The sequence below is a fragment of the Dryobates pubescens genome, chromosome 5 (assembly GCF_014839835.1).
Source record: "Dryobates pubescens isolate bDryPub1 chromosome 5, bDryPub1.pri, whole genome shotgun sequence".
Classification (NCBI taxonomy): Eukaryota; Metazoa; Chordata; class Aves; order Piciformes; family Picidae; genus Dryobates; species Dryobates pubescens.
The window spans coordinates 6544104-6554387 of record NC_071616.1 but is presented as its reverse complement, the minus strand read 5'-3'; the positions used below and the strand labels follow the sequence as shown (position 1 = coordinate 6554387).

Sequence of the window (10284 nt, the reverse complement as noted above, 5' to 3'; positions counted from 1 at the left end):
ACACACACAGAGTTCATGGTCTATTAGTTTGCCTGGGGGACAGTTTCTGTAAGCTTAGTTAATAAGCAACTGATAAGTCTGTGTTTCTTGCTACCATGATATTGTCACTGATGTGGCTGCAGAGAAAAACCTCAGAGTGATGTTTTCTTCCATGTACTCCAGGTTGTGTTCACACTCCTGCAGACCTGTTGAAAATAGCAATGTGTTGCTGAACATTCAGTGATTCAAAGATATGGTTATGGCACAATAGCAAACTCTACCCTTGAGCAGTGCATATCTTTTGTAGGTACCAGTGGGATATTCACAGAAGGTTAAGTGGATTCACTAAATTTTTAGTCTCATCTATGAACTACAATTTAAAATGGTATGCAGGCCTTTGCCTTTAAAGTGCCAGACCCACCAGACCTATCAGTGCTTTGCTTCCTCTTAGCTCTCAATTGCTCCAGTCCCTACAGCACAAATAGTATTTCACTCCAGACTCAGGTTCAGCCTGTTAAATTCACAGTCATTTCCAATCTGAATTATTGTGGCCCACAGATGCTAAATTATGCCATTTTGGCCTAAAGCACTCCTAAACCAGAGCAGAGTGAGGGTATCCATGTAGAGAATTAATCAGGAATAATCTATTCTGATGACAAAAAGAACTGGTTTAAAACAAACTTTCTGTGAAGGACAAACCCACATGCAAGCAAGTTGAAGGCAGAGTGAACTAATATAAATGAAATGCTGATGGGCCAGAAGAAAAAGGAGTTTAACAAGTGAAGCAATTAAAAGCAAATGCTCTCTCCCTGTTGCACATCTCACCACTGAAGGCTGGAGTTTAGTGGTTATTAGAGGAGCTAAGGAAAGGAAGATGGGTATCTAGACTGTCTAAATAGGTCTGATTTTCAGGGCCAGTCAGTGAGAGAACTTCCAGGCCAAGGGAATCTTCTCTATCATCTTAAATCTGAGTTGAGTTTGGTCCAGGCAGTGCCTGCATCTCTGTGTGTCATTGAGGCAGCTACGAGGGAAGACAGTGAAAGGGGAACAACCCAGTAAGATGCTGAATTCAGCTTTTCCTGGTGAATACTAATGCCTAAAAAATTTATAGATGGAAGTGTTCATGTGAAGCAACTGCCTGATGGATTTGCTGATCGTGCAGGAGCGGTATGCAAAAAGGGAGGAGGAGGGCAGGAAGGGAGGGTGGCTCTAGGACCCATGCAAGCCTGCCTGAGCAGGAGGTGGGAATTCTCCTCCAAGGCAGCCGGAGCCCGAGCCCAGCCTCAGAGCTCCTGCGGAGCCGCAGGAAGAGCCGGGCACGTCCCTCCAGAGCAGAGCGCCCGGCTGGGACCTGCCCGCGCCCCGCAGAGCCATGAGCCGGCCACCACAGCTGGTGCTGTGGGTCACCGCGGTGGGTAAGTAACTTGGTCTTCTTCTCCCTTTCTCCTTACGGTGCAAACTCCTTCTTATGCTCGGGGACTCGCACTTATTTCATAGCCCCTTCCCTTTTACCTTTAGATCCAGTAGGGCATTCTTTTCCAAACAGTGGGGAAGAAAGGAGAGGGTGGACAAAGTACTGGCATGAAACTTATATAAAGCGAGTGGCATGTGGGAGGATAAACCTTGATGATTGTTGATTCGAAGTAAGTGTTTTTCACTGAAATGAATGGTGAGCCACAGTTTTAGGGAGGCTGCTGCTGACCGAGGCTGTTAGGCTACAAGCAGGCGCTGTCAGCGTGAGAAATAAACAGCTATACCCCAGGACGATTCTGCTTCTCCGGTTACTGGATTGCTTTCTCTGCCGCTGGTTTGGAGAGATGGATGAAACTAATGCTCTAGGAGTAGAGAAGCTTGCTTACAGGAAAAGGCGTAGTTTGAAGAAGGTGCTTAGCAGAAGGAGTCAGATGAGGGAGACTGATAAGGGGAGAAGAAGGTATCGGGACTATGAAAGATGGAGTTAGGAGCTCACACCTAGAGGGTGGTGCTCGGGCTGACTTTTGAAAGGATTCTTTGTGCTGTTCCGTTTGTCACTGTCAGCTTTGGTTCTGAAATGCAGCAACGGGAATGAAATAAGGATAGAAGGGGAGTATGTTAGAGGGGAAGCTGCAGAAACAGGAGAGAAGTTGGGAAGCAGCAGCATGCACACAGCAACTATGGGTGAGGAAGGTAGGAGAGGGACCTGTTTACTGGGTGTGCACAGCGGGAAGCAAGCTCATTATGGATATTAGGAGAGAGAAAAAAAGGGCATGCTGAAAAATAGGGATATGCTGAACTTCTCAAGGAACTGAAGTTACAATAGTACCCCCAGTGTAGAGGCAGGGACATCACCTTGACCCTTAAATAAGCATCAGAAGACTCTTCTGTACTTTTCAGTGTTACAAATCACATTGCCTCCAGCAGGAAGGGAGGTAAGGCAAACAGGTTGTTGGGCACTACAGCTTGTTCTTGCTGGTGCAGTGAAATTCTCTGGCTAAATGCTGACCTGAATATGTTTTTCTTTGATATGAAGCCACACCAGGACATCAGTTTTTAAGTAGGCTTCATCATTTAGTTGCATTTACAATGGGACACCAAGGCACAGCACAGAGTTTTTGATTTCAGGCTTATTCTGGCTTATTACTCCTATGGGGAGGAGGTTGCTTTACTGTCAAATGTACCCAGGGCAAGCTTACCACATGCAAGCAGAGCTGTGTGCACCCACAGCCTCAGTTCTCATGGCATGTGGTCTCATCAAGGGCTGCTAAGTTATCAGCTCAGTGGTTTTGATGGAGTGACTTTCAACATGCAAATGAGGTAAGTATAAGTAGTAATCTTTATATGTGCTCTCTCTCAGCGTTTGTGATTTGAAGCACAACTGTATAAGGACAGGGATTGAAAAGAAAAAAAAGGTGTTTCAGAGAGAGCAAGTAAAGAGCTAAATGAAAAAAAAAAGTGCATTTTACAATCTCCATCCAGCCTTCTGCCAAAAATAATCTCAGTCACCCAGGGAGAGTGTTGAATGCATGAGCATTTAACTGTACAGCTGCTGTCACAGTCTTCACATGAGCATTTCTTGTCTTACTGGGTTATTATGGTCAGCTCTCAGACTCTGCACTCAGTTATTTTAAAAACTACTTGTTTCCACTGAGAAAGTTTTCCTAGAGCATATTCTCAGAATGGCTTTGCATTTCCTTCTTTACTTGGAAAGCTCAAGGTCTTGGTGATGAGGAGGTGTACAGGTCCATTTTTCTCTCTTTTGTTCTACTGGCTGGCATGTGCCTTTCTAATGAGCTATATTGTAAAGGGATAATTTCAGACTCCCCATCCACTGAAAACTTTTGGCACACTAAAACACTGTAGGAGGTCAGAACTCCTTTTGATGCAAAAATTAAGGGTCTAGGAGAAAACTCAGAAAGCTGTAGAGAACAGCAGCAGAAAAACACTAAAACCACACACAAAGAAAGAAAGAAAGAAACAAAAAAACCCCCAACAAAAATCCCAAATAAACAAAACCCAAGCCAAGCTAAAACAAACAAACCAAAAAGACCACAACCCCCCCGCCACAAACCAAGAACAAACACACACACACACAAAACCAATCAACAACAACCACAGGAAAAAAACCCCAAAACCCCCAAACCAAACCAAAACACCTCAGGAAAAGACCCCAGGAGACAGCTAGGAAGAAGGTGAAAAGATCCATCAGATGAATGTTTGGGATCATTTTATGTTTAAGCAGCAGCATTGCTCTGAGCCTTCATATTGGATGATTTTCCTTTGGTTGATTGAGTTTGGTGGAGGGAGTAGGTCTGTTCTTCTCTACTCTGTGTAGAACTTTGTTGTGCTTGGCTTGTCGTGCTCGTGCTTTTGGGCGTGGAGGGCAAACTACCTGCAGAATTAGAGCACGATGCATCCTGGGCAAACCACAAACACCTTTCCAAAAGTGCAGATATGTTTATGTCATTGCTCAGAGTTTAGCTATTGAGCATAACCACAGTTCTCAAGATAATATTAGTAGAGGCATTTTTGGCACGCCTGTTTTTATAGCCCTTTCCAATACTTGTAGTGGAGCTGTCACAAAATAGGATATCTTATGTCTAATTTCAGCCTGAGGAGTAGTTATGGTTTGGGGGTGTGCTGATTTCTTTCTAAGGCAGAGAGGCACAGCGAGACACAGAGAGGGACACAGTAAATCAGCCAACCTTTTGTCTGTTTATTTGTGGACTGGAATATCAGCATGGCAGTGGTGAATGCCTTATTCCTGGATGCTGCTTCCTCCTTGCACTTGTCTAACAAACTGCTTTCAGAAGCCACAAAGGTTTTCTTGCTCTCCCTGCGTTTCTCTCCCTGTCAGGATTAAGCTGGTCTGTTTTACAGAGTGAGTACAAAGTGAAAAACTGGTTTAAGTGTCACCAGGCCACACATGCATGAAGATGCATATATAGGAGTACCTCTTTTTTTGGAAGCCAACTTAAAATAAACCAGCACATGGATCCACTTATACAAATCTTTGCTGCTTCATGTATCACTTTGTCTGTCTAGAGAAGAGCATGCCAAGAGTAGAAGGGATGAGACCCTGCATTCCATTTTGCCTCTCTATTGAAGAACTGCTCTGCTCTTTTCTTGTTCTTGTGCCTATCTCCATTCAAAGCAGCTCACAGGTACAGTAGTGGTTTCACTTAAGTAATACTAACCAGGACAACCCCAAATAATCCTTGGAAATTGTCTTAGGAGTTGTGTTCATGGTCCTTTACTGTGCAGATGGCAGCATAGCTACAGATACTGTGTCCAGTTGGATATGCAATTCAGGGCATGAGGACATGACACTGAAAGTCAAACATTAGGTTTATGCCTTGAAATTAAAAAAACAAAAAAGAAAGACAATTCTATTAAAGCCACAGACATTGCAGAGTTGAGGACCCTTTGAAATGCAATGGGAAAGGAAAGGATAGCTAAGTGGGAATCCCACAGTAAAGGAGTGCATGCAAACACTGGGAATTTGTAACTGCATCAACAGGGAGGGCTAAGGTGGAGAATGAAGAAATCAGGTGGCGAGCCATGTGTGCTGTTCCTTTAGAGCCGAAAACAATGCCTTGTGCTTGGCCATGAAAGAAATCCATCTTTCTGTGAGCGTGACATAGCTGTCCAGTTTCCAATTAGCCCATAAGATCTAAGCTGGAGAAGAGGATGCTCGGATGCCCTACCCCAGTGACGTTGCAAAAGCATTCCACTTATGCCTCCTCAAATCCTGAACAGGTGCACAGGAGGGTCCCTGTCTTCAGTCAGCTTGTGTGTGTGATGGGGTGCATGCTGGCTGTGCTGGTGAGATGTCTGTGACTAGAGTGGTGCCATGGTTTAGTAGTCATGAGGTCTTGGGTGACAGGTTGGACTTGATGATCTTTGAGGGCTTTTCCAACCTTATTGATTCTATGAAATTTTAACCTTGAATTAATTTCAGTGAGCAATGCTGGCGTGGTGACACAACAACGCTTTATAAACTGGTCTGGGTTTTGAGCCGTTATGTAGGGGAGATTTGTGTGTGTGCACATTATGTGATATTGAGTCATTCAAAGAGGTTTTGCTGGTTGAATGTGTGTTGTAATTCAAACTCATGCTCAGAAAAGGCTTTTATTCAAAAATCTTTATGTAAAAAAAATAATAAATCTTAGCACAGGATTTGGTCTCAAATGTTTCATTTTGGACACCAAATGTTACAGTTCACTCCCTGAGACGTGTTGGTCTGGCAACTTGGCTTCTGAGAAAGTTCCAGGCTGGCCAGTGACAGCTTAGCTTTGTTTTGTTTTGTTTTGTTTTGTTTTGCTTTGCTTTGTTTTGCTTTGCTTTGTTTTGCTTTGCTTTGTTTTGCTTTGCTTTGTTTTGCTTTGTCTTGCTTTGCTTTGCTTTGCTTTGTTTGTCCTTTTTGTTTGTTTTGGTTTCTTTTTCGTTTTGTTTCATTTGTCGTCGTTCTTTGTTTGTTGTTGGGCTTTTGTTTCGGTTTGGTTTCAGTTTCTTTGACCTTGCCAGTCACTTCAGGAATCCTGTGTTAAAGCTGCTCAGTTATCTTTTGATACCACACACCAGTTTGCACCTGGATTTGTGCTTGCAGGTGGTTGTCCTCGGGCTGATGTTCGTGACTGCGCATTCACACGGTGGCTGGTGCTGTTGTTTCGTAGCTTGGTATTGGATTGAATTCCTCAGAAATAAAGCAAGCAAAGATAACTTTCTGCAAATCTTTAGCAGAAGCACAAAGCAGGTGCTGAGAGGGGAGGGAAGTGAGCTCTCTTCAGAAATAGAGGAAGGAATCTGTGGGGTTCTTAGCTAAGGCAAACTGATGGACCTCTGCAGGAATACGGTTACAGCAGCGCAACATCTTGTCTTCTCTATCTGGAGACTTTTATCTGAGACTCTTGTGAGTAAGCATGATTCCTGTATTGAATGCTTAAATCAGAGGAGGAAAATAATGACATTAATTATGTTAATTAATTGGATCAGGCTTACAGTCTTTTCCTGTCTCTCAGCATCAGTCCTTCCTCTTACAATTCCTCTTCCTCCCATTCCATTATAATTGCTCCCCTGCTTCTCTCTTCTCCTGACACATAACAAACCCAGTGCTTTGATATGGCCTGCTGTCAGCAGGACAGGCTGTGCACAAAGATGAAACCCATGGCAGGTAGGATAGCAGAATGGCTTGGGAAAGTGGTGAATTGAGGTGTTTGGTAAGAGGTGAGCTGGCCCAACGGATGTGTTCTGAGTGAAGAGGGAGAGCTAGAATTTCTTGTGAGGGTGGTGGTGGATCACACGGGTGGGTTATGTGCATGCAGCAGGAGCATGTAGAGCTTTTGTTTCAGATTATGACAGGGGCTATGCCTGAGGAATAACAGGTTCCTGCCTTTTTATGCTGAATGTGCAAGAGGGGAGCTTTGGGTGTAGGACCTTCACAACTGTGCAAATGTAGAAAGCAGGATTTATCTTGGTCTCCACATTGCCTGAAGAGCTACAGCTCCCAGGCAAGCGGCAGGATGTCACTGAGGCATTTTGCTTCCCTCAGGTGTGCTGTCTCTAAGAGCTTTCAAAGTGGTCTGCCTCCACACTGCAGCTTCTTCCAGTGAGTATTATATCAGCACAATGGGGCCTGTGAGGAGGAAAAAAAGGGGGGGAAATTACAGTTAAAGTAAACAGAGATGACCGGTTTCCCTTGCCTAGAAAAAGCAGCTCTGCCGTATGTACTGAGGAAATAAAGAACTCAGTGCTTCAGTACAATGCTCATCTAGAGGCCAGATTTTATCCTTCTAGGAGAATTTCAGACTGATTTTCTATATGGGCTGCTTAGCATGAAGCTGGTTGGGGGAAAAAAAAAAGAAAGAAAGAAGCTTTACATGATTCTCTACAACCTTGTCTTTCACTTGTCAGGGAAAAACTTGTTCAGATTTCTAATTGGCTTGTATTTATTTTAGGCAGTTGGACTGTATGATCACTGTTAGATCCCTTCCAACTGAGCTGCTCTACCCTATACACAGGAAAGACTCTCTCTGAGAATGGCACTGACCAAGTTTAAAGAAAACAGAAAAGACACCAGTAGACACAGCAGGCTCATCAGAGTTAAAGGTGGTCAAGAATGAGATCTGTATGGATGTACCCATGCTCACTGCTGGGGGGGTTGGACAAGGTGACCTTTGAGGGTCCTGTCTAACCCACTGCAATCTGTTACTCTGTGAGAAATATAGAATTAAATGCTGAAGCCTTTCCAAAAAGCACAGATCTATCCTTGCAACTCAGATTAACTTTTGCCCTGTCTAATGGGAGATCCATGGCTGTTAATAAGACATCGCAGATTTTCATCTAATTGCTATCTGAAATCCCATAAGCTTTGGCATATCAGCCAAGAATGATGCATTTATTCATGCATTTCTGTTGCTCACTTAGGTTTTTTTTTTCCCCCCCCAGTCTGTAGCACAGCATGTGTTGAGGGCATAAACAGCCAAACGTGCTGGGGTTAATGCATCCACACCTCTCCCCTATGTCTATGTTTATAGAGATACATATTCATATATTAAGATCATAGGAGTGATAAAGTAACTGAGAGCCACATTAGGGAATGGCATGGAGGAATGTGGTGTTTTGGTGCACAGAATAAAGTGCAAGACATGAGGAATGTCTGCTCCTTCATTGTCATGGAGGAAAGGTTTTTGTGCTATCCAGGAGCCAAATTAAATCCAAACTTTTTTTTTCCCCTCTCCTTAAATCAGGACTGACACAATAATGTCAGTTGTGAGTTGGAAGCTCAGTGAGAGCTGAACCCAAGATGTAACTGTCTTTGGCACAGGAATGGCCTCAAAGTGTGGTGGGCTTCTGAGCAGTTTTGCAAACAGCTGCTGCTTTGTGGAATCCTCACAAGAGCCCATTCCCAAGGATCAATGCAGGGCTGGTTTGAATGGCTCCACTGCTGTGAGCAAGACCTTTCTCTACATGATGAGGGTAAATTCTGAGTGCTCAGGCACTCCTCTTTGTAGCTTTGCATCACAACTTCAACTCCACTTTCCTGGCTTTAGGGAGGCAGGAGGAAACTTTGGGAATAAATGGTGAAGGATGGGAGGCAGCTGAGACTGGGCAGAGGAGCAGGATGAAGGAAATCTTTTCCAGTGGAGACCATAAGCTCAGCCAGGGTGGTTTGGGGTCACCAAAAGAAAAGTTAGCAGATGTCAGCCTGAATGTGGGAAACCTCAGACAAAGCTGAATTCAAACTGGAACTAAAATGAAAAAGTGCTTTGCTTCACTGAATAGTTCATTTGGCAGTTTTGCAGTCCCTGGTGTCTTGACTAATATTTTAGCCAATGTAAGTAGCATGGATGACTGTGTTTATACATTTCCTATACCATGGATATCTTGATTGTTTTTTTTTCAATGTTCTGTTTCCATTGTTATATTTGAGTGCAGCTTTAGTTTTCTGAGTATCTGGCATTTATAAATTTTTATGATTGGGGTTTTTTTTCTTACTGAGCTCTGAGTAAGCTCAGTAGGGGGGACAGTCTCAAGCTGCACCAGGGGAAGCTTAGGCTCGAGGTGAGGAGAAAGTTCATTACCAAGAGTCATTCATCATTGGCCATTGGAATGGGCTGCCCAGGGAGGTGGTGGAATCACCATCCCTAGAGGTGTTCAAGAGGGGACTGGATGTGGCACTTGGTGCCATGGTCTAGTTATAAGGTCTGTGGTGAGAGGTTGGACTCGATGATCTTTGAGGTCTCTTCCAACCTTAGTGATACTGTGAGTGACTAACACATGTTTACTATGCCTTTGGAAATGAGATAGTAGGAAAGCATGGCTGTTTGAAATTTCCTTGGTCTTTGACACTCTTTTAGAGTTTGCTCTGTGGCATTTTGATGTGTACAGTGCTGGAGTCCAGATCTCTTTACATGAGTAACACTTTTAAAGCATGTAATTCACAACAGGAGCGTTTTCTGTGTTTACAATCACTACAGGAGCCCAAATAGTGTTTAAAAGCCCTGAAAGAAGTTTCCTTTAACCCTATGCAGGCTAACAGTTCAGCCTAGATTTTAATGAGACACTGGACTTGATGAATGTTCTAAACCCTGATAACACAGTCATTCCAGAATGCTTGCCATCACAGTTTTTCTTTTCCACATTGCTGAAGTCCCACATGCCTCCTGGCCCATCAAGAGCTATCGGGTTCCTAGGAGAGTTTGAGCTTTCCCCGAGTCTGACAGATTGAATCTCTTGGCCTGTCACAATCCCAGAGAAGAAATCTGAAAACCAGCAAAATTGGCAGAAAATAACCTTGAGAATTAATTAAAAGCAAAATAAGCTGAACAAATCAGGCTAGCTCTTACGTTGTTACTTCAGAAGGGTTTGTGTTCTGGCTGTTCAGGTGGCTCCAAAAAGGAAATACGTATGCAGGTCAAGCTCTTTTCACCTCACCTAGAGTGGTGCTAGACTGGTCTGATTAGGCACAGGCATTAAACTTCCCTTCTGAAAGCTATTTTAATCTTTGGTTTCCTGATAAGCTTTGGACAGGGTGTAGCACTTTTTATTTCTTCCTTCCCATTGTAATTCCCAAACATTTTTTTTTTCTCTCTCTTGTGTGCCTTCCTGCTCATATATGAATGAAAAGTAATGAAAGGAAAAAGCCTTTCCCCCTGCCCCTTTATTTTTTTGTACTGACATTCTTCCACTGAGAATGGTGGGGGATGCCTTATGCCAAGTAAATGCAGCATTTCAAATGTAGAAATGCTGTTTCTTCTGCTGAATTTTTTTAAGGTTCTTGAGTCTCATTGCTCTCTCCAACTCCCTGAAGGGAGGTTGTAGCCAGGT

General features: G+C 43.6%; 1 protein-coding gene across 1 annotated transcript in view; it reads left to right on the top strand.

Annotated features, from left to right (window-relative positions):
• The first annotated feature begins 1197 nt into the window (after positions 1 to 1197).
• Positions 1198 to 10284, top strand: part of LTK (leukocyte receptor tyrosine kinase) — a 117426-nt gene continuing 108339 nt past the window's right edge. Inside the window, exons 1-2 of the mRNA XM_054162149.1 lie at positions 1198 to 1394; positions 2036 to 2145. Coding sequence (XP_054018124.1) covers positions 1198 to 1394; positions 2036 to 2145 — 307 coding nt within the window. The remainder of the gene's footprint in view (positions 1395 to 2035; positions 2146 to 10284) is intronic.